At 44.3% G+C, this 24,619-nt stretch overlaps 1 protein-coding gene across 1 annotated transcript in view; it reads left to right on the top strand.

Annotated features, from left to right (window-relative positions):
• LOC110051048 (uncharacterized) overlaps positions 1–24,619 on the top strand; it is a 41,790-nt gene continuing 17,171 nt past the window's right edge. The window contains exons 1-3 of the mRNA XM_089276644.1: positions 1–288; positions 4,199–17,284; positions 17,397–17,462. Of these exons, the coding sequence (XP_089132770.1) occupies positions 207–288; positions 4,199–17,284; positions 17,397–17,462 (13,234 nt within the window). The 5' untranslated portion in view covers positions 1–206. The remainder of the gene's footprint in view (positions 289–4,198; positions 17,285–17,396; positions 17,463–24,619) is intronic.

Below are 24,619 nucleotides of genomic sequence, written 5' to 3' on the forward strand. Positions count from 1 at the left end.
CAGAGAGACAACAAGACGTGTCTCAAAATTTTCTTTGTTAAGCAAAACTACAGCTTTCCTAACTTTTTGCGGCTCATGGAGTTGCAGATCTGACCAACGCAAAACAAGTTTTGCAAAACGCTAAAAACCGTGATATTTAACTCATTGGGAAGGACTCTGTCAACTCCTTGCAAGCTTGTGTCAGTCGGTTAACGTATCAGTTTTAAATGGACGGACTGAGGAAATTTACAGAATTTTCCACCTTTCTTATAGTGCTGTTCTGTCTGGCGTTTAAGAATGCGTGTGAAGGTATCGTTTATTTCATTATTTTGTTATCGGTGTTATTACGGCCCAGGTAAATTATCTTTAATATACTGTTGATACAAAAACTGTATAGAGCCTTCACTAAGCCAATGGCTTGGGTTGGTAAAACACATAACTTCGTAACGGAAAGAACGATTAATGGCGTAACGAAATTCGACAAAACTATCGACATGTTGTAGAGAGAGTCGATAATTTCGGCCAGTTGACTGTAATAAGCATGCTGACCAGAAAAATTTGTCCACGAAGAAAAAAACTGTTCTGTTTAAACATAGTAGTAACTAACTATGGTTTAATACTGGATAATCCTAGCATTCTCAAACGGATGCGGAAATAATAGCGTGTGGTGCAATAAAAGCAAATGTTCTTAATAACTTCAGTACGATGTTTTTAACACATAGACAAAAGGCGCCACGGTACATTTTCTTCCGACGGTTTAATTTAAGAAATGCGCGATAAAGTTTTGAATATAGTAGAAAGCTTCTTCGTTACTAGAACTCTCTTAGAAGCATTTGTAAATGAACCATTAGCGATAGCAGATTTGGACGTTGTCGTCATCCCAGAATTCCTTTTGTTTTTCTTTATCATTTAAATTTTAAATAACAATTGCCCTAATTAACATAAGAAACAGAAAAAGTGAAGGATTCTCTTAATCGTATTCAAGTGAGGCCATCATGCAAATCGCGTATTACACAACAATGAGAATTATTACAAGAATCAAAATACCCATCGGTTTGGTTGGTTTAGGAATTGGGTAAATAGTGATGTATCTTGTATATTATGAAAGTAACAACAGCTCTGTATTTGGTTCACGCGGAAAATCTCGTTCATGCATGCTGTTTCAGATCTACATGCCATATTTGGAAAGCTCGCCTGGCGCCATGTTGTCAAAAGTCATGTTTCTGAAAACAGCATTCATTCATGTTGACCCAGTGTCCTTCTATATATCGCTCTGACAGAAATAGTTTTGTTTATATAATTTGAAATAATAAGACACTCTAAATGGTTCTCTTCTGTATAACAGAGGTTCTATCACCTCTTGTTGTCATAACAGAAGTGATAGAACTTCTGTTGCATTCAGTTGTCTAATTAAGCTGTGTTCACACAAGGCCGAAACATGATTAGTCTGATCACGAATAAAACATGTTTCGTTATGAAAAGTGTTCACATCAGACAGTGTATTGAGCGAATCATGGTTGAAACTCAATAATATTTATCCTCATTAATTGTAAATATTATTACAGTTTTAGTGTGAGTATTGCAATTTTTATAATTTTATGTGGTGATTTGTTTTTATATGGGGTCACGCAACTCTTTTACAAATTATCCTTACGGCTTTTAATTTCTTTCTTTTTTTTTCTTTTGTTATTGTTTTTTTTTTTGTTGTTGTTGTTTTTTTTTTTGTAAATCTGCCATTTAATTGTAATAAATAGAAACATGATTATGGGGCTATTAAGAGGCCAAATGTCTAGTTGAAATATGGGCCGATGAAGAAATACAACGGCAATTATCGGCGATGGGTAGAAAGCAGGATATTTGGGAGAGCATTGTCGCAAAACTTAATGAAGTGTAAAAAATTTATGCGAGTACCATACAACCATGTATGAAACGTGTTTGAAACCGACATCTGATGTGAACCATGCGATAACAAACATGTTTAGGCGAAACAGGTTTACTCTAATGCTTTAATGTGAACACAGCTTTATTTTATCAAATATATGCGACGAAACAAATAAGCACGCGACTGCAGTGACTTGAGAACTTAGACAGAGCCTCATTGAAAGGATAGTACTGTTGTTTTCGGCCTAACATTGATTGTTTATCGACATTTAAGATTAACTGAATTTACAAATCTTTTTTCTTTTTTAACTAAACTCCATGCGCAAACCGTAGGCATGTTTAAAACTATTGTCTTCTTGGCTCAAATGCTCACATACCTTGCTTTGTCCTCTGAGGCCCTAGGGCGCCAATCATGCCATTCTGTCAAAACATATTAATCAATTAAAGTTGTTTTGATAACTTTAGGTCACCTTAAATTTTTAAGCCAGTGTAAATTTAATAAAGAGACACCATGTTGTCGAGAGTCTGCTTAGTGCATTAGATCACAGAGGACGGCAAAACGTGGTAAGAAAAAAGGTGGCACACCAGCCGTTAGGCGATGGTTTTACTTATGTTCTCAGCACATTTTGACGTCATCTGTGACCCATTAACGAACAGACGCACGGCAACATGGAATCTATCTCGGATTGCAATAATGTAAACTGTCTTCCAAGAGATCATAGGACCAATCAAAATGCGACAATAGTTTGACTCATTATATAAATATCTATGAATAATAAGTTCAATTTATATTTCTTGAAAGTTATTTAGAACTTTTTCGCAATTGAATTCCATCTTGAGACAAAATAAACAATTATTGCACGGGGCTTAGTAAAATATCGTGTCTTATCAGTGAAGACCTGATGAATTGTACTTGATCTTCGAAACTCGCAGAAATCACGAGATTTTGCAATAACTGTGTTCAATAATTGTTCAGTTATCATTTAGTCATTAAGTTGGGATTTCGCGATTATTTTCCGAGACCTCAAGTGCGCGTTGCCTTGCTAAAGTAACAGCGGAACTGTCCCAGCACCTGTGTTGCAAGCTTGTCCTTCCATGATATAAGCTCGCCCGGCTTTATGCCGTTCCGTTTTTCCTTTTAAACATTACCGAAATAGGTAAAGAGCAACTTCTGTTGCCTTCTTTAAAGAAACGTATTCTATATTACACCTCAAATCGTTCTCCAACAATTCTGGGAAACGAGGTGCCATTCCTCATGCACAGCACCGACCAGAAGTGGACACAGCAAAACAAGACCGGAATATAAATTTCTCGTCCCCAGCGCCCTCACGTTCTCAGTCAGCGTTGCGCATACATCCAAGAGACAGCAATCGCTGTGGTTAACATTAGCTCACCATCCAATTTGGGCCGGAACTCGATCCGATTATTAGTGCTGACCATAAAGGTTATGGCCTCTGGGAACCATATCTCAAATCACTGTCAGACAATATTGGGCATGAGCAGAACAATATTTGTAGACAGACAGATGCAGATCTCGTGCAGGGATCTGGGTCATGCAGTGAGCAGGAAATGCTTTATAACATATTTAAAATCCTGGTTGGTTCCTTTCTTATAGAAAAGCCGTTCTCGGCATAAGCTAAGGTTGAATCCCACTACCTCGATTTTTCAAGGGAAAAGCAAAAATGTTCAAAATAGCGAACGTCGTCAAAATAACTGGCTCAGCTTGTGTTAATACAATAAAATCAGTGCGCATGCCCGATGATGAATGACATGATGAATATATCATCTGGCAACCAGGTATTCAAACGAAACGACAACAAATCGATTACAAATAAAACAATTAATCTGCTAATAATATATTTGACTAATTTACTCGATTCTGTTTCGTTAAAAAAGAGTGCAATTTTGTTAGCCTTTTAAAACTTTACTCGTGCTTATTTATTCCAAATTGTAGTTGAAATCATGGAATTACCTTTTACAAACAAGGTTTAGTTTAATTTGCTTCCCTATCGCTGAGAGAAAAGAGCAACCTTGTTTTGTCTTAATACAGAGAGTAACACGAGCATTGAAAAGAGCTTTGAGACAGGTCTTCTGAGTCATAAGGCTTTTCCACTCTCCGGCCTGCAGTAAACCTATATCAAGCGGATAGGACATATTTAGTCACTTTATTACTGGTATGGTATAAAGGGAATATTTCGGTGTAACAATGTCGATATCAAGGAAGTTCTCAGGGAAATCTGTGGACTGACATGTATTTAACGTCACCTACAGGCAGCAAAATACCTGTCCCAACAATACATGTTTAGCATGTTCCTTATAAATTATTGCACTTTTCCAGGTCAAACTGCCTCAATCAGCCATTTCAGTGTGACTCCAAATCAAAGCACCATTGCTGGACTAGTTTCAGAATCAAGCCGCAGTTTCAGTGTGTCTCCAAGTTCAAGCACAAGTGCAAGTGTGTCTCAAAGATCAAGCAGCCGTGCCACTGTGTCAAACAGTTCAAGCAGCAGCGCTGCTGTGTCGGATAGTTCAAGCAGCAATGGCAGTATATCTAAAAGTTCAAGCAGCAGTGTCAGTGTGTCGCCAAGTTCAAGCACCAGTGCCAGTGTGTCGGACAGTTCAAGCAGCAGTCTCAGTGTCTCTGACAGTTCCAGCAGCAGTGCCAGTTTGTCTGATAGCTCCAGAAGCAGCGCTAGTGTTTCAGAGTCCGTAAGGCCAAGTAGCAGTGCCAGTCTGTCTGCCAGTTCCAGTAGCAGCGCTAGTGTTTCAGAATCCGTAAGTTCCAGCAGCAGTACCAGTGTCTCTGACAGTTCCAGCAGTAGCGCTATTGTTTCTAAATACGTAACTTCCAGCAGCAGCAATGCCAGTGTGTCTGAAAGTTCCAGCAGCAGCGCTAATTTTTCAGAATCCCTAAGTTCCAGCAGGAGTACCAGTGTGTCGCCAAGTTCAAGTAGTAGAGTCATTGTGTCGCCAAGTTCTAGCAGCGGTGCCAGTGTGTCGGACAGTTCCAGAAGCAGCGCTGCTGTTTCAGAGTCCGTAAGTTTGAGCAGCAGTACCAGTGTGTCACCAAGTTCTAGCAACAGTATCAGCTTGTCTGACAGTTCCAGCAGCAGCGCTAGTGTCTCAGATTTTCTAAGTACCAGCAGAAGTGCCGGGACGTCTGACAGAGTCACCAGCAGCGCACGTGTTTCTGAGTCCAGCAGAAGTACCAGTGTGTCTGACAGTGTCAGCAGTAGCCCTAGTGTTACTGAGTCCATCAATTCAAGCAATAGTCTCAGTGCGTCTAACAGTTCCAGCCGAAGCGCAAGTGTTTCAGAGTCCGTAACTTCAAGCATCAGTGTCAGTGTGTCGTCAAGTTCCAGCAGCAGTGCCGCTATGTCGCCAAGCTCCAGCAGCAGTGCCAGTGTGTCTGACAGTTCCAGCAGCAGCGCTAGCGTTTCAGAGTCCGTAACTTCAAGCAGCAGTGTCAGTGTCTCGCCAAGTTCAAGCAGAATTGCTACTGTGTCACCAAGTTCCAGCAGCCGCGCTAGTACTTCAGAGGTCGTCAGTTCAAGAAGCAATAGCAGTGTGTCAAAGATTTCAAGCAGAAGTGCCACTGTGTCGCCAAGTTCCAGCAGCAGCGCTAGTACTTCAGAGGTCGTAAGTTCAAGAAGCAGTACCAGTGTGTCAAAGATTTCAAGCAGAAGTGTTACTGTGTCGCCAAGTTCCAGCAGCAGCGCTAGTGTTTCAGATTCCGTAAGTTCAAGCAGCAGTATCAGTGTGTCTGAAATTTCAAGCAGCAGTGCCAGTGTTTCAGAGGCCGTAAATGCAAGTAGCAGTGCCAGTGTCTTTGACAGTTCCAGCACCAGCGCTAATGTTTCAGAGTCCGTAATTTCAAGGAGCAGTACCCGTGCATCGCCAAGGTCTAGTAGCGGTGTCAGTATGAATGAGAGCTTAAGCAGCATTGCCACTGTGTCGGCAAGTTCAAGCAGCAGTGCCACTGTGTCGCCAAGTTCCAGCAGCAGCGCTGGTGTTTCACAGTCCACAATTTCCAGCAGCAGTGCCAGTGTGTCCGACAGTTTCAGCAGGAGCGATAGTGTTTCAGAGTTCATAAGTTTAAGCAGCAGGACCAGTGTGTCGTCAAGTTCTAGCAGCAATGTTAGTGTGTCTGACAGTTCAAGCATCGGCGATAGTGTTTCAGAGTTCATAAGTTTAAGAAGGAGGACCAGTGTGTCGCCAAGTTCTAGCAGCAGTGCCACTGTTTCGCCAAGTTCCAGAGGTAGTTTCAGTGTGTCTGACAGTTTCAGCAGCAGCGTAAGTGTTTCAGAGTCTGTAAGGTCCAGCACCAAGGCCAGTGTGTCTGACAGTTCGAGCAGCAGCGCTAGTGTTTCAGAGTCCAGAAGTTCGGGCAGCAGTGCCACTGTGTCGCCAAGTTTTAGCACCAGTGCCACTGCTTCGCCAAGTGCCAGAAGCAGTTCCAGTGTGTCTCACAGTTCCAGCAGCAGCGCAAGCGTTTCAGAGTCCGGAAGGTCCAGCAGCAGGACAAGTGTATCTGAAAGTTCCAGCAGCAGCACAAGTGTTTCAGGGTCCAGAAGTTCAAGCAGCAGTGCCACTGTGTCGCCAAGTTTTAGCAGCAGAACCAAAGTGTCTGACAGTTCAAGCAGCAGCGCTAGTGTTTCGCATTCCATAAGATCCAGTAGCACTGTCAGTGTGTCTGAAATTTCAAGCAGCAGTGCCAGTTTTTCAGAGTCGGTAAGTTCAAGTAGCAGTGCCAGTGTGTCTGACAGTTCAAGCAGCAGTGCAAGTGTGTCGCCAAGTTCAAGCAGAAGTGCCGCAGCCTCCGTAAGTTCAAACAGCAGTTCCAGTGTGTCTGATCTTTTGGGCAGCAGCGCTACTGCCACTGTATCGCTAAATTTTAGCAGCAGTGCCAGTGTGTTTGACAGTGTCAGCACCAGCGCTAGTGTTTCAGATTCCGCAGGTTCCAGCAGCAGTGTCACCGTCTCTGAAAGTTTAAGCAGCAGTGCCAGTGTATCTGACAATTCCAGCAGCAGCACTAATGCTTTAGAGTCCGTAAGTTCAAGCAGCAGCTCAACCCTGTCGACAAATTTAGGCCTTTCCACTGTTTCACCAAGTTCCAGCACCAGTACCCGTGTGTCTGACAGTTTAAGCAGCAGCGCTAGTGCCACAGTCTTGTCACGTTTTAGCAGCAGTGTCAGTGTGTCTGAGAGTTCCACCACCAGCGCTAGTGTATCAGATTTCGCAGGTTTCAGCAGCAGTGTCAGCGAGTCTGAAAGTTCAAGCGCTAATGTTGCAGAGCCCATAAGTTCAACCAGCAGTACGGATTTGACGGCAAGTTTAAGCAGCACCACTCTGTCGCCCAGGTCCAGCGGCAGTGCCAGTGTGTCCAATAGTTCGATCAGCAGCGCTAGTTTTTCAGCGTTTGTAAGTTCCAGCAGCAGTGCCATTGTCTCCGACATTTCCAGCAGTAGTGCTAGTGTTTCAGAGTCCGTAAGTCCAAGGAGCAGGCTCACTGTGTCTGACAGTTTCAGCAGCAGCGCTAGTGTTTCAGAATCCGTACGTTCCAGCAGCAGTGCCAGTGTGTTTGACAGTTCCAGTAGCAGCCTTAGTGTTTCAGAATCCGCAAGTTCCAGCAGCAGTGTTAGTGTGTCTGACATTTCCCGCGGCAGTGCTAGTGTTGTAGATTACGTAAGTTCAAGCAGCAGTGCCACTGTGTCGTCAAGCTCTAGCAGCAGTACCAGTGTGTCTGACATTTCAAGCAGCAGTACTAGTGTTTCAAAGTCTGTAAGTTCAAGCAGCAGCAACATAAGTGTGTCGCCAAGTTCCAGCAGTAGGCTTAGGGTGTCTGACAGTTTCAAAAGCAGCACTGATGTTTCAGAGTTTGTAAGTTCAAGTAGCAGTGCCACTGTGTCGCCAAGTTCCAGCATGAGTTCTAGAGTGTCTGACAGTTCCACCAACAGCGCTAGTGTTTCAGAGCCCGTAAGTTCCAGCGGAAGTGCCAGAGGGTCTGAGAGTGTCAGCAGCAGTCCTAGTAATTCAGAATCCGCAAGTTCCAGTAGCAGTACCAGTGTGTCCAACAGTTCCAGCAGCAGCGCTAGTGTTCTAGATTCCGTAAGTTTAAGCAGCAGTGCCACTGTGTTGTCAAGCTCGAGCAGCAGTGCCAGTGTGTCTGACATTTCAAACGGCAGTGCTACTGTTTTAACGTCTGTAAGTTCAAGCAGAAGTACCAGTGTGTCGCAGAGTTTAAGCAGAAGTGCTACTGTGTCGCCAAGTTCCCGCACCAGGGTTAGCGTGTCGGACAGTTCCAGCAGCAGCACTATGGTTTCAGAGTCCGTACGTTCAAGCAGCAGTACCATTTTGTCGTCAAGTTCCAGCAGCAGTGCCAGGGTGTCTGACAGTTCCAGCAGCCCCAGGGGCTCAGAATCCGTAAGTTTGAGCAGGAGTGCCAGTATGTATGACAGTTTTAGCAGCAGCTCTAGTGTTTCAGAGTCAGTAAGTTCAAGCAGCAATGTCAGAGTGTCGGCAAGTTCAAGCAGAGGTGCTTCTCATTCCCCAAGTTCCATCAGCGGCGCTAGTGTTTCAAAGTCCGTAAGTTTAAGCAGCAGTACCAGTTTGTCGTCAAGTTTAAGCAGCAGTGCCACTGTGTCGCCAAGCTCAAGCAGCAGTGCCACTGTGTCACCAAGTTCTAGAAGCAGGGCCAGTGTGTCTGACATTGCCAGCAGCGCTGGTGTTTCAGAGTCGGTAAGTTCAAGTAGCAGTGCTAGTATGTTTGACAGTTCCAGCAGCGGCGCTAGTGCTTCAGAGTCCGGAAGTTCAAGCAGCAGTATCAGGGTGTCGCAGAGTTCAAGCAGAAGTGCTTCTGTGTCACCAAGTTCCAGCAGCAGTGTCATTGTGTCTGAAAGTTTTAGCAGCAGCACTATTGTTTCAGAGTCCGTAGGTTCAGGCAGCAGTGCCACTGTCTCGCCACGTTTTAGCAGCAGTGTTAGTGTGTCTGATAATTCCAGCAGCGGCGCTAGTGTTTCAGAGTCAGTTAGTCCAAACAACAGTGTCATTGTGTCTATCAGTTCCAGCAGCAGCCCTAGTGATTTAGATTCCGTAAGTTCTAGCAGCAGTGTCAGTGTGCCTGACAGGTCAAGCAGCATTGCCAGTGTTTCACCAAGTTCAAGCAGCAGCGCTAGTGTTTTACAGTCCGTGATTTCTAGCAGCAGTGCCAGTGTGTCTGACAGTTCCAGCAGCAGCGATAGGGCTTCAGAGTCCATACGTTTAAGCAGCAGGACCAGTGTGGCGCCAAGTTCTAGGAACAGTGTTAGTGTGTCTGACAGTTCAAGCATCAGCGAAAGTGTTTTGGAATCTATAAGTTTAGGCAGCAGGACCAGTGTGTCCCTAAGGTCTAGCAGCAGTGTCAATGTGTCTGATACTTCAAGCAACAGTGCCAGTGTATCGCCAAGCTCAAGCGGACGTGTAATTGTTTTCCTGAGTTCCAGCAGTAGTGCCAGTGTGTCTTACAGTTCCAAAAGGACCAATAGTGTTTCACAGTCCTTAAGTTTAAGAAGCAGTACCAGTGTGTCGCCAAGTTCTAGCAGCAGTGTCAGTGTGTCTAATATTTCAAGAAGGAGTGCCAGTGTGTCGCCAAATTCAAGCAGAAGTGCCACTGTTTCGCCAAGTTCCAGAGGTAGTGCCAGTGTGTCTGACGTTTTCAGCAGCAGTGCAAGTGTTTCAGAGTCCGTAAGTTCCAGCAGCAGTACCATTGTGTCTGACAGTTCCAGCAGCAGCGCTAGTGTTTCAGAGTCCGTAAGTTCAAGTAGCAGTACCAGTTTGTTGCCAAGTTTAAGTAGCAGTGCCACTGTCTCGAAAAGGTCCAGTAGCAGCGCCAGTGTGTCTGACAGTTCCAGCAGCAGCGATAGTGTTTCAGAGTCCATAAGTTTAGGCAGCAGGACCAGTTTGGCGCCAAATTCTAGCAGCAATGTTAGTTTGTCTGACAGTTTGAGTATCAGCGATAGTGTTTCGGAATCCATAAGTTTACTCAGCAGGACCAGTGTGTCACCAAGTTTTAGCAGCACTGTCAATGTGTCTAGTAATTCAAGCAACAGTGCCAGTGAATCGCCAATCTCAAAGAGACGTGCCATTTTTTCCTTAAGTTCCAGCCGTAGTGCCAGTGCCTCTAACAGTTCAAGTAGCAGCGCTAATGTTGCAGAGTCCATAAGTTCAAGCAGCAGTACGGGTCTGTCGGCAAGTTCAAGTAGTAGTGCCACCGTGTCGCTCAGGTCCAGCAGCAGTACCAGTGTGTTTGACAGTTCCAGCAGCAGTGCTAGTGTTTCAAACTCTGTATCTTCCAGCAACAATGCAAGTGTGTCTGACAGGTCCAGCAGCAGCACTATTGTGTTGAAGTCTGTAAGTTCAAGCAGCAGTGCCACTGAGTCGTCAAGCTCCAGTAGCGGTGTTAGCGTGTCAGACATTTCCAGAAGCCGCGTTAGTCTTTCAAATTCCTTAAGTTCAAGCAGCAGTACCAGTGTGTCGCAGAGTTCAGGCAGAAGTGCTACTGTGTCGCCAAGTTCCAGCAGCAGGGTCAGTCGGTCTTACAGTTCCAGCAGCACTACTAGTGTTTCAGAGCACGTAAGTCGAAGCAGCAGTGCCACTGTGTGGCAAATTTCCAGCAGCAGTGCCAGCGTCTCAAACAGTTCCAGTAGCAGCGCTAGTGTTTTAGAATCCGTAATTTTCAGCAGCAGTGGCAGTGTGTTTGACAGTTCCAGCAGGAGCGCAAGTGTTTCAGAATCTCTAAGTTTTAGCAGCAGCGCTAGTGTTCCAGAATCCGTAACTTCAAGCAGCAGTACCAGTCTGTCGCCAAGTTTAAGCAGCAGTGCCACTGTATCCCCAAGTTCTAGCAGCACTGCCAGTGTGTCTGACAGTTCCAGCGGCAGTGCTAGTGTTTCCAGCAGAAGCGCCATTGTGTCTGTCAGTTTCAGCAGCAGCGCTAGTGAGTTCGTAAGTTCAAGCAACAGTGCCAGTTTGTCTGACGTTTCTAGTAGAGGCGCAAGCGTTTTAGAAACCGTAAGGTACAGCAGCAGTGCCAGTGTGTCGGACAGTTCAAGCACCCCTTTCAGTGTCTCTGACAGTTCCAGCAGCAGTGTCAGTGTGTCTGAAAGCTTAGGCAGCAATTATAGTGTTTCAGAATACGTAGGTTTAATTAGCAGTACCAGTGTGTCCGACAGTTCTAGCAGCACCGCTAGTGTTTCAGTGTCCGTTAGTTTAAGCGGCAGTCCCACTGTTTTGCCAAGCTCCAGCAGCATTGCCAGTGTGTCTGACAGTTCAAGCAGCAGCGCTAGTGTTTTAGTGTCCGTAAGTTCAAGGAGCAGTACCAGTGTGTCGCCAAGTTCAAGCGGAGGTGCTACTCTGTCGCCAAGTTCCATCAGCAGAGTCAGTGTGTCTGACAGTTCCAGCAGCAACACTAATGTTTCAGAGTCCGTAAGGTCAAGCAGCAGTGCCAGTTTGTCGTCAAGTTTTAACAGCAGTGCCGGTGTGTCTGACAGTTTCAGCAGCAACACAAGTGTTGCAGATTCCGTTAGTTCTAACAGCAGTGTCAGTGCGTCTAAAAGTTCAAGCGGCATTGCCAGTGTTTCAGGGTCCATAAGTTCAAGAAGCAGTGCCAGTGTCTCTGACATTTTCAGCAGCAGCGCAAGTTTTTTAGACTCGGTAAGTTCAAGGAGCAGTGCCAGTGTGTTGCCAAGTTCTAGCAGCAGCGTCATCTTGTCTGACAGTTCAAGCAGCATTGCCACTCTGTCGCCAAGTTTAATCAGCAGTGCCACTATTTCGCCAAGTGCCGGCAGCATCGCTATTGTTTTGGAGTCCGTATTTTCCAGTAGCAGTACCAGTGCATCTGAGAGTCTCGGCAGCAGCGATAGTGTTTCAGAGTCCATAGGTTTAAGCAGCAGCACCAGTATGACGCCAAGCTCTAGCAGCATTTTTAATGTGTTTGAAAGTACAAGAAGCAGTTCCAGTGTGTTGTCAAGTTCAAGCAGAAATGTTATTTTTTTGCCAAGTTCCAGCAGTAGTGCCAGTGGGTCTTACAGTTCCAGCAGCAGCGCTAGTGTTTTAGAGTCCTTACATTCAAGCAGCAGTACCAGTGTGTTCCCAAGTCTAAGCAGCAGTGCCCCTGTGTCGTCAGGTTCCAGCAGGAGTAAAAATGTGTCTGAAAGTTTCAGGAGCAGTGCTAGAGGCAATGTGTTGCCAAGTTTTAGCAGCAGTGCTGACATTTCCAGCAGCAGCGCTAGTGTTTCAGAGTCCGTAAGTTCAAGCAGCAGTACCAGTGTGTCGCCAAGTTCAAGCAGAAGTGTCTATGTGTCGGCAAGTTCCAGTAGCAGTTCTACTCTGTCGCCAAGTCCCAGTAGTAGTACTAGTGTGTCTGACAATTCCAGTACCAGTGCTAGTGTTTCAGATTCCGTAAGTTCAAGCAGCAGTACCAGTGTGTCGCCAAGTTCAAGCAGCAGTGCCAACGGGTCTGACAGTTTTAGCAGCAGCGTTGGTGTTTCTGATTCCGTAAGTTTAAGCAGCAGTCGTACCAGTGTGTCAGGGAGTTCTAGCAGTAGTTTCATTGTGTCTTACAGTTCAAGCAGCATTGCCACTGTGTTACCACGTTCCAGCAGCAGCACTAGTGTTTCAGAGTCCGTAAGTTCAAGCAACAGTGCCAGTTCGTCTGACGGTTCCAGGAGCAGCGCCAGCGTTTCAGAAACCGTAAGTTACAGCAGCAGTGCCAGAGTGTCGGACAGTTTAAGTAGCACTTTCAGTGTCTCTGACAGTTCCAGCAGCAGTGTCAGGGTGTCTAAAAGATTAAGCAGGAGTTTCAGCGTTTCAGAATACGTAAGTTTAAACAGCAGTACCAGTGTGTCACCAAGTTCTAGGAGCAGTGTTAGTTTGTCTGACAGTTCAAGCAACAGAGCCAATGTATCGCCAAGTTCAAGCAGAAGTGCCACCGTTCAGTCGCCAATTTCTAGCAGTAGTGGCGGTGTGTCTGACAGTTCAAGCAGCAGCGCTAGTATTTTAGAGTCCTTACCTTTAAGCAGCAGTACCAGTGTGTCGCCAAGTTCCAGCAGCAGTGCCACTGTGTCGCCAGTTTTCAGCAGCAGTGCTAGTGTGTCTGACAGTTCAAGCCGCAGCGATAGTGTTTCAGAGTCCATAAGTTTAAGCAGCAGTACTAGAGTGTCGCCAGGTTCTAACAGCAGTGTCAGTGTGTCTGACAGCTCAAGAAGCAGTGCTAGTGTTTCGCCAAGTTCAAGCACAACTGCCACTCTTTCGCCAAGTTCCAGCAGTAGTGACAGTGTGGCTGACAGATTAAACAGCAGCGCTAGTGTTTTGGTGTACTTACGTTTAAGGAGTAGTATTAGCGTGTCGCTAAGTTCAAGCAGGAGTGTCACTGTGCCACCAAGTTCCAGCAGCAGTACCACTGTGTCGCTAAGTTCCAGCAGCAGCCCTAGTGTTTCAGACTCCGTAAGTTCAAGCAGCAGTATTAGTGTGCCGCTAAGTTTTAGCAGTAGTTTTAGTGTGTCTGACAGTTCAAGCAGCATTGCAACTGTGTCGCCAAGTCTTAACAGTAGCGAAAGTGTTTTAGAGTCCATAATTTCCAGCAGCAGTGCCAGTGTGTCTGACAGTTCCAGTAGTAGCGATAGTGTTTTAGAGTCCATAAATTTAAGCAGCAGTACCAGTGTGTCGCCAAGTTCTAGCAGCAGTGTCAGTGTGTCTGACAGTTCAAGCAGCACTGCCAGAGTGTCTGTCAGTTCCAGCAACAGCGTTAGTGTTTCAGAGTCCTTAAGTTTCAGCAGCAGTGCCAGTGTTTCTGACAGTTCCAACAGCAGTACCAGAGTGTCTAATAGTTCAAGCAGCAGTGGCAGTTTGTCTACAAGTTCAAGTAATAGTGTCAATGTATCGGACAGCGAAAGCAGCAGTGCCAATGTTTCCCACAGTTCAAGAAGTAGTACCACTGTGTTTGACAGTTCAAGCCGCAGTTTCAAGTTGTCTACAAGTTCAAGTAGCAATGCCAGTTTCTCTACAAGTACAAGTAATAGTGTCAATTTTTTTACGTGTTTGGGTATCGGTTCTTGTTTGTCTAAAAGTTCAAGCAGCAGTGCCACTTTGTTTCCAAGTTCAAGCAGCGGTGTCAGTGTGTCAGACAGTTCAAGTAGCAGCGCCAACGTGTCGACAAGTCCAAGCAGCCGTATCAGGGTGTCAGAGTCCTTGTCTCACAGTTTAAGCAGCAGTGTCAGTGTGTTATACATTTCAAGTAGCAGTGCCAGCGTGTCGACAAGTCCAAGCAGCCGTGTCAGGGTGTCAGAGTCCTTGTCTTACAGGTTAAGCAGCAGTGTCAGTGTGTTAGACAGTTCAAGTAGCAGTGCCAGTGTGTCGATAAGACCAAGCAGCCGTGTCAGAGTGTCAGAGTCCTCTCACAGGTTAAGCAGCAGTGTCAGTGTGTCAGACAGTTCAAGTAGCAGTGCCAGTGTGTCGACAAGTCCAAGCAGCCGTGTCAGGGTGTCAGAGTCCTTGTCTTACAGGTTAAGCAGCAGTGTCAGTGTGTCAGACAGTTCAAGTAGCAGTGCCAGTGTGTCGACAAGTCCAAGCAGCCGTGTCAGGGTGTCAGAGTCCTTGTCTTACAGGTTAAGCAACAGTGTCAGTGTGTCAGACAGTTCAAGTAGCAGTACCAGTGTGTCGACAAGTCCAAGCAGCCGTGTCAGGGTGTCAGAGTCCTTGTCTTACAGGTTAAGCAGCAGTGTCAGTGTGTCAGACAGTTCAAGTGGCAGTACCAGTGTGTCGACAAGTCCAAGCAGCCGTGTCAGGGTGTCAGAGTCCTTGTCTTACAGGTTAAGCAACAGTGTCAGTGTGTCAGACAGTTCAAGTAGCAGTACCAGTGTGTCGACAAGTCCAAGCAGCCGTGTCAGGGTGTCAGAGTCCTTGTCTTACAGGTTAAGCAGCAGTGTCAGTGTGTCAGACAGTTCAAGTGGCAGTACCAGTGTGTCGACAAGTCCAAGCAGCCGTGTCAGGGTGTCAGAGTCCTTGTCTTACAGGTTAAGCAGCAGTGTCAGTGTGTCAGACAGTTCAAGTAGCAGTGCCAGTGTGTCGAGAAGACCAAGCAGCCGTGTCAGGGTGTCAGAGTCCTTGCCTCACAGGTTAAGCAGCAGTGTCAGTGTGTTAGACAGTTCAAGTAGCAGTGCCAGTGTGTCGACAAGTCCAAGCAGCCGTGTCAGGGTGTCAGAGTCCTTGTCTTACAGGTTAAGCAGCAGTGTCAGTGTGTCAGACAGTTCAAGTAGCAGTGCCAGTGTGTCGACAAGACCAAGCAGCCGTATCAGGGTGTCAGAGTCCTTGTCTCACAGTTTAAGCAGCAGTGTCAGTGTGTTAGACAGTTCAAGTAGCAGTGCCAGTGTGTCGACAAGTCCAAGCAGCCGTGTCAGGGTGTCAGAGTCCTTGCCTCACAGTTTAAGCAGCAGTGCCAGTGTGTCGACAAGTCCAAGCAGCCGTGTCGGGGTGTCAGAGTCCTTGTCTTACAGGTTAAGCAGCAGTGTCAGTGTGTTAGACAGTTTAAGTAGCATCGCCAGTGTGTCGACAAGTCCAAGCAGCCGTGTCAGGGTGTCAGAGTCCTTGTCTTACAGGTTAAGCAGCAGTGTCAGTGTGTCAGACAGTTCAAGTAGCAGTACCAGTGTGTCGACAAGTCCAAGCAGCCGTGTCAGGGTGTCAGAGTCCTTGTCTTACAGGTTAAGCAGCAGTGTCAGTGTGTCAGACACTTCAAGTAGCAGTCCCAGTGTGTCGACAAGACCAAGCAGCCGTATCAGGGTGTCAGAGTCCTTGTCTCACAGTTTAAGCAGCAGTGTCAGTGTGTTAGACAGTTCAAGCAGCAGTGCCAGTGTGTCGACAAGACCAAGCAGCCGTGTCGGGGTGTCAGAGTCCTTGTCTTACAGGTTAAGCAGCAGTGTCAGTGTGTTAGACAGTTTAAGTAGCAGCGCCAGTGTGTCGACAAGTCCAAGCAGCCGTATCAGGGTGTCAGAGTCCTTGTCTTACAGGTTAAGCAGCAGTGTCAGTGTGTCAGACAGTTCAAGTAGCAGTACCAGTGTGTCGACAAGTCCAAGCAGCCGTGTCAGGGTGTCAGAGTCCTTGTCTTACAGGTTAAGTAGCAGTGTCAGTGTGTCAGACACTTCAAGTAGCAGTCCCAGTGTGTCGACAAGACCAAGCAGCCGTATCAGGGTGTCAGAGTCCTTGTCTCACAGTGTAAGCAGCAGTGTCAGTGTGTTAGACAGTTCAAGCAGCAGTGCCAGTGTGTCGACAAGTCCAAGCAGCCGTGTCGGGGTGTCAGAGTCCTTGTCTTACAGGTTAAGCAGCAGTGTCAGTGTGTTAGACAGTTTAAGTAGCAGCGCCAGTGTGTCGACAAGTCCAAGCAGCCGTATCAGGGTGTCAGAGTCCTTGTCTTACAGGTTAAGCAGCAGTGTCAGTGTGTCAGACAGTTCAAGTAGCAGTACCAGTGTGTCGACAAGTCCAAGCAGCCGTGTCAGGGTGTCAGAGTCCTTGTCTTACAGGTTAAGTAGCAGTGTCAGTGTGTCAGACACTTCAAGTAGCAGTGCCAGTGTGTCGAGAAGACCAAGCAGCCGTGTCAGGGTGTCAGAGTCCTTGCCTCACAGGTTAAGCAGCAGTGTCAGTGTGTTAGACAGTTCAAGTAGCAGTGCCAGTGTGTCGACAAGTCCAAGCAGCCGTGTCAGGGTGTCAGAGTCCTTGTCTCACAGTTTAAGCAGCAGTGCCAGTGTGTCGACAAGTCCAAGCAGCCGTGTCAGGGTGTCAGAGTCCTTGTCTTACAGGTTAAGCAGCAGTGTCAGTGTGTCAGACAGTTCAAGTAGCAGTGCCAGTGTGTCGACAAGACCAAGCAGCCGTGTCAGCGTGTCAGAGTCCTTGTCTTACAGGTTAAGCAGCAGTGTCAGTGTGTTAGACAGTTCAAGTAGCAGCGCCAGTGTGTCGACAAGTCGAAGCAGCCGTATCAGGGTGTCAGAGTCCTTGTCTTACAGGTTAAGCAGCAGTGTCAGTGTGTCAGACAGTTCAAGTAGCAGTGCCAGTGTGTCGACAAGACCAAGCAGCCGTGTCAGGGTGTCAGAGTCCTTGCCTCACAGTTTAAGCAGCAGTGCCAGTGTGTCGACAAGTACAAGCAGCCGTGTCAGGGTGTCAGAGTCCTTGCCTCACGGGTTAAGCAGTAGTGTGAGTGTGTCAGACAGTTCAAGTAGCAGTACCAGTGTGTCGACAAGTCTAAGCAGCCGTGTCAGGATTTCAGAGTCCTTGCCTCACAGGTTAAGCAGCAGTGTCAGTGTGTCAGGCAGTTCAAGTAGCAGTGCCAGTGTGTCGACAAGTCCAAGCAGCCGTGTCAGGGTGTCAGAGTCCTTGCCTCACAGTTTAAGCAGCAGTGTCACAGGTTCGCCTTTTAGATCGTTATGTATGAGCGTGTCTCCATCCTCAGCTTCGCTGATCATCATCTGTTGGCGTGTTACAGCTGATCCAACATTATTTTTATTTTTCTTTGATAGAATCATCAGTCCTTATTCTTTCAACCCCATCGGAATCAGTACTTTTGTCTTCTGCAGTTGTTCCAGGTACGCAATCGTTTTGAATGTTACTCTATAGACTTTGCATTTTCAAGTGATTAAATATCTTCAGTAGGAAATATGAAATAACTTCATAACATTACCAACGATCCAAAACGACGACTTTCTTATTGTAAGGGCGAAGTCCAGTTTAGTGGCATTGTTACCGATCAGTCAGTTTTTCTTGAGAAGCATTCTCCTGTCTTCGCTTACTTTTTCCCCCCGATGCTACCATGTCTTGCGAAATTTCTCAATATTTGTTAGTATATACAAAACCTATTGGTGAAATTAGTGTAGCGACGTCAGCTCCGGTGGCAGAGTAGTAGGACGTGCAGGCGAACGTTGTGTGGGTCTGGTAGTGGTAGTGGGTGTGGCTCTGGTAGTGGTTCCCTTCGAAGTTCTGTGACGCTTTTGAGATTTTTTATGCTTTTTGTGATATTTAAGCGGGTCACGTGGTAGCTAGCGGGAAACCATTGTGACGTAAATGTGGCTCTAAAAAGAAAATATATAGAAATTCACGGTATGAAAAAAAAGTCACACAGGTGCAACCTCGTTCCCAGGCTCTCTCTCCACTGCCTCCCTTGGTCGTTGGAAGAAAGACCCTGGTTTCGCCTGATCACGTAACAACCTGTGACACAAACTTTTTCTCGGGGGTAGAGTCAACGAATAATTTTTGTCGATCTCAACTGAAGCGAAAGAAAGGCGATCGCTGGTCATCGCTATATTAAACCACACACGAGCAAATACACCTTTAACATTCTCCAGTCTTATACTGAGCTTCACACAGGTCAAACGAAACATATTTACATATATCCAGCGCATTGAAGTATCACCCTGATTTCAATTCAGCCGGTCGAATTAATAAGAAGTAAAACTGTTTCGATGTTTCTTTTTGCCTGAATTTACCTCACAGCACATTGTTCGCTATATAAAACGATGTTTTATTTACCATTTTGCAAAATATAATTTTTTACTATGCCAAGGAACTGTGTTTAAACATTTGTCTAAATGTAAACTTACATAAAACTGATGCAAATGAAATATAAGTGCAGGCTTATGTCAACAAAACTGTAAATCATTTTACATTGCCCTAAATCAAATGCTAGAATACGCGGCTAATCGGCCGTGTGACAGAAATACTTGTTAACATCCACAATACCCCAAAAAGAAGAAAATAAATTAAATGCGAATTCAAAGATTGAAGATTCGGTGCGTAACGTTTTACATATGCTGACCGTCGAAAAGTTTGAACTCCATTCGGCCGCCGAATCAATTTCTTTGTGAACGAAAGTTTTTTATGTTTTGGAGACGGCAAAAATAATACAACGATCTTCATCGGCAAAATTCCACATTAAACCCCGATAAAGTGGGTAGCTTTTAGTGACTGCTCGAGGTTTTGAAACCCACAAAGTTTGCCTCAGCAACAATCAAAACACTCCGCTACCCCTCCCGCCCAACAATTTTTTTTACATCCCATCTTTCTCATTCAGTCCTGCTTTGTAAAAACGTTTCCTACTTTATCAGATCATCATTAAAAGCACTTTGTCATGTGAAAGCGATGACGTAACAGTTGGTAAAAGGACAATTATGGCAATCAGTGGTGTGAAATAAACCACCTGTCTATCATGCCCTCTCTCTATTAAGCCCCCTCTCGTTGAATTAAGCCCCTTGGGGTCTTATTCATTTCCTGATCGGCCGACTCAGGACCTAACAAGACGCGTCTCAAAACATATCAAACTTATTGCCCACGAACATGAACATTTGCTGTAATTGGCGTCCAGGCTAGCGCGGGCATTATTTGTCTGTAATGCGCTTGCGCATTAGTTTATCCATGGGACTGGGGAATAATTTCCATACGTAAACAATACGTAAATACGGCGGCAGGGAGAGTGAAGAGAGAATCCAATGCACCAAAACGACACATAGGCGAGGTTTTCCATGAGTTATCACCCCAAAGGAAGACGCTGCGAGTAAAAGCAGACCGTAAACTTTATCCTGTGGTTGTCACAGACGTGACAAGATCGGAAAGCGGGTTCATTGTCTTGGTTATAATGTGCGGTACTGATGACGATGACAAAAAATAAAGATAAAGATTAAAGATGACATTCTTTTCCAGCGGATGGAACCCCTTTTTATTCCTTCTGCTCCTTCTTTTGACGACCGTGCGGAATTATTTCACGCAGAGCTATATCGTGAAATAAAAAGAAAGTTGTATTATGGCCGAAAGGACGATCCAGCAACTCGCATTGGAATTAGAATTGATCAGGATGTATTTGATGGAGGGCTTGCATCAGTCGGAAAATCACGGAAAGAACGAGGAAAGACTGTGTATCGAATTAATTCAAACCAGGTCTTAGACCATTTTCTGGGAGTCAAATGGGATGAACGTATATTCGATGAAAATTTACTTGTTGATACTCCAGGTAAAGGAAGCCGATGAATAGCCCGCGAAATCAGACTTTCGGCCATCCTGTCCTTCTCCCACAGCACTCACGGTCGCGCTAAATGCGAGTAACAAATAATAATAATAATAATAATAATAATAATAATAATAATAATAATAATAATAATAATAATAATAAAGATCTTTCAACAGGGAGCCCACTTCACATACATGTGGTTTTCAGTGGGGCCCTGCAAAAATAAAATTGCAAAAGCTAAAGAAATAGTAGATTAAAAATAATAATAACATTTAACCATTGTACTAATAGAAATATACAAAACAGTAAAAAAAAACAAAAAAAAAAAAAACAGAAACAAAAAAAACAAAACAAAAACAGTGTAATACCAATAACTTGGGCGGCCATTTGCCCCATCGAAATCAGCTGCAATCCGGATGAATTATATACCAAAATAAAGGAAATTTTTCGCTTTATTCGAATTGTGCGGTACAAATGTGATCGGAACATGTGCGAAAGTGCGCGGGCTCATTCTTTTGCGCCAACCGTGACAGGAGCTCGAAATCTTCTATAAACATTGCGTAATTCAATTTCAAAAATTCGATTTTGCCCCATTAAAATTTATCGCTATGACATTTGAAGCCATCTTCTGATGCAGCTTGAATGTTCTGTTTTTTGAATTCAAAGGTACAAATTGTTCCCATCCACACGTTTTTGAGTTAGAAAGCAAAATGTTCAAAATTGTGCGTGTTTTTGCATGACCTTGAGTCAGACATTAGTGGGGGCGTGACCACTGGAACTTGATGTAATCTTTTGTTAACACTGAGTTTGATATGTTTTCTTTGTAAAGCAAAACTACAGTTTTCCTCACTTTTTAGCGGCTCACGGAATTGTAGATCTAACCAACGCAAAACAAGTTTTGCAAAACGCTAAAAGGCGTGGTATTTAATTTATTGGGAAGGACTCTGTCAACTCCTTGCAAGCTTGTGTGTCGGTTAACGTATCAGTTTAAAATGGACGGACTGAAGAAATTTACAGAATTTTCCACCTTTCTCGTAGTGCTGTTCTGTCTGGCGTCTGAGAATGCTTGTGAAGGTATCGTTTATTTCATTATTTTGTTATCGGTGTTATTACTCAGCTAAATTGTCTGTAATATACTGTTGATATAGAGCCTTCACTAAGACAATGGCTTGGGTTGGTAAAACACATAACTTCGTAACGGAAATAACGATTAATGGCGTAACGAGATTCGACAAAACTATCGACATGTTGATGAGACAGCCGATAATTTTGGCCAGTTGACTGTAATAAGCATGCGGACCGGAGAAATTGATCCACGAAAAAAATACTGTTCTGCTTAATACTGGACAATCCTAGCATTCTCAAACGAGTGCGGAAATAATAGCGTGTGGTGCAATAAAAGCAATGTTCTTAATAACTTCAGTATGATGTTTTCAACACAGGGACAAAAGGCGCCCTCGTATATTTTCTTCCGACAGTTTAATTTAAGAAATGTGCGATAAAGTTGTTAATATAGTTGACAGCTTCTCCGTTACTAGAACTCTCTTAGAAGCTTTTGTAAATGAACCATTAGCAACAAAACAACAGTCAGAATTATTTCAACAAACAAAATACCCATCGTATAGGTTGGTTTAGGAATTGGGTAAATAGTAATGTATCTTAATGTATTACTGATGTAAGTAACAACAGCTCTAGATTTGGTTGACGCGGAAAATCTCGTTCATGCATGCTGTTTCAGATCTACATACTGTATTTGGAAAGCTCGCCTGACAGCATGTTGTCTTGGTTGCTACGAGAAAAGTCAGGTTTCGGAAAACAGCATTCATTCATGTTGACCCAGTGTCTTTCTATATATAGCTCTGACAGAAATAGTTTTGTTTGTATAATTTGAAATAATAAGACAAACTAAATGGTTATCTCTGTATAACACAGGCTCTATCACCTCTGTTATCATAACAGAAGTGATAGAACTTCTGTTATATTCAGTTGTCTTATTTTTTCAAATGTATGCGACGGAACATATGCGCACGTGACTACAGTGACTTGAGAACTTAGACACAACCTCATTAAAAGGATAGTATTGTTGTTTTCGGCTCAGCATTGACTGTTTATCGACATTTATCATTAACTGAATTTACGAATGTTTTTTTATCTAAACTCTATGCGCAAACTGTAGGCATGTTTAAAACTATTGTCTTCTTGGCTCAAATACTCACATACCTTGTTTGGTCTTCTTAGAACCCAAGGCGCCAATTAAATATGCCATTCTGTCAAAACATTTTAATCAATTAAAGTTGATTTGATAACTTTTTTAGGTCACCTTGAATTTTTTAAGCCAGTGTAAATTTAGCAAATAGACTGCATGTTGCCTAGCGTCTGCATACCAGCCGTAAGGCGATGGTTTTCCTTATGTTCTCACCACATTTTGACATCATCTGTGATCCATTATTACCGAACAGACGCACGGCAACATGGAATCTATCTCGGATTGCAATAATATAAACTGTCTTCCAAGACATCATAGTACCAATCAAAATGCGAGAATAGTTTGACTTTTTATATAAACATCTATGAATAATAAGTTCAATTTATATTTCTCGAACGTTATTTGGAACGTTTTCGCAATTGAATTCCATCTTGAGACAAATTATTGCACGGGGCTTCGTAAAATATCGTGTCTTATCAGTGAAGACCTGATGGATTGCACTTGATCTACGTAACTCGCATAAATCACGAGATTTTGCAATAGCTATGTTCAATAATTGTTCAGTTATCATTCAGTCATGGAGTTGGGATTTCGCGATTATTTTCCGAGACCTCAAATACATGTTGCCTTGCTAACGTAAGAGTGGAACTGTCTCAGCACCTGTGTTGCAAGCTTGTCCTTCCATGATATGAGCTGGCCAGTCTTTATGCCGTTCCCTTTTTCCCTTTAAACATTGCCGAAATAGGGAAAGAGCAACTTCTGTTGCCTTCTTTATAGACACGTATTCTGTATTACACCTCAAATCGTTCTCCAACAATTCTGGGAAACGAGGTGCCATTCCTCATGCACAGCACTGACCAGAAGTGGACACAGCAAAACAAGACCGGAATATAAATTTCTCGTTCCCTTTCAGCGGTGCCCGTACATGCAAGAGAGAGCGATCACTGTGTTTAACACTAGCTCACCATCCGATTTGGGCCGGAACTCGATCCGATTATTAGTGCTGACCATAGAGATTATGGCCTCTGGGAACCAAGTCTCAAATAACTGTCAGACAATATTGCGCATGAGCAGAGCAATATTTGTAGACAACCAGATGCAGATCTCTTGCAGGGATCTGGGTCATGCAGTGAGTAGGAAATGCATTATAACATATTTAAAATCCTGGTCGGATCCTTTTTTATGTAAAAGCCGTTCTCGGCATAAGCTAAGGTTGAACCCCAGTACCTCGATTTTTCTAGGAAAAAGAAAAAATGTTCAAAATAGCGAGCGTCGTCAAAATAACTGGCTCAGTGTTAATATGATAAAATCAGTGCGCATGCCCGATGATGAATGATATGATGAATATATCATCTGGCAACCAGGTAATCAAACGAGTCTATCTTTTTGTCTCGGGTCTCGGGTCTCGGGTCTCGGGTCTCGGGTCGAAGGTAATTTTTTTTTCTGGGTTTGTTTTTTACTCTTTGCTGTAAGCTCAATTTCCGTCACTCAGTCGAGTCCGGTCTACATGTTCCTCCAAGATTTGATTAAATGTCTGCTAGCATGATCGCACTTCATATCACAAACGTCTTTGCGACAGCGAGAAAGATAATTTATGTAGTCTGCTCGATTCAGATATCTTTTTGGGTCCCATGTCGAGGGTTTAATAACATATCACAGACTTGATTATTTATCTATAACCTTCTATAACATCCAAAGTCCGGTTCTCATGTGACTTCATCAAGAAGCCTTAAGGCTTTCAAGCGGGTCATTTTGGCCGATGTACTAATGCCATCAACTTTTGAATGGCTGTATAGAAATAAATCCAAACGGAAATGCTAACATTCAGTTTTGCAGTTGTAATTTCTTCAACAAAAAGATAACACACAGGGATAACAGAAAGTGGTTCGCGTTAATATTTGCATTGATAGTGACAATATTGTGTCAAAGTGCCTCACTCGCTTCAAATTTCACATTTTCAGCTTCAAATTTTTCATTGTGGAAAACAAAATAATACCCTAAAAACGCCTTCCCTGGTTTCGTTTGTGTACCTTTTTTTACTATGTTGCTGTAGTGGTTTAGGTCGTGTTACTACCTGAGCGATTTCGTGTTGACGTCATTGTTTTCCAGTGTTATTGTTACACGCTCAACTCAGACGAAAACAACGTTTTATTAAAGCACAAACTCCGTACTATTGGTATAATCTCCGAGCACATGTTTTCACTCAGCAAAACCAAATCCCAGCATACATTGCGGTACGTGAGCTCATAGTCACACACTCAACATAACATGTCACGTACCCTGCACACTTCCCCACCAAAAATGAAAGTGTTCTCCTAACTATTACAAGATTATTTATCAGAGTTCTCTGCAGCTATAAATGTTGCTTAACATTGTCTCCTTTAGCGCCTTGCGCTCTTTTCTCTGGAATGTTCAGGTTTTAGATGAAGTTCCTCTCATGCCCTCTAGTAGTAGGCAGGTTGTAAGCAGCATGGCCACACCCAGAAATAAAGGGGCGCTCCAGGGTGAATAGCTGCCGCAACAGGGGCTCCGATGGAGTT

Source organism: Orbicella faveolata, unplaced genomic scaffold, assembly GCF_042242905.1.
Source record: "Orbicella faveolata isolate gen_17 unplaced genomic scaffold, um_ofav_v1 contig_46, whole genome shotgun sequence".
NCBI lineage: Eukaryota > Metazoa > Cnidaria > Anthozoa > Scleractinia > Merulinidae > Orbicella > Orbicella faveolata.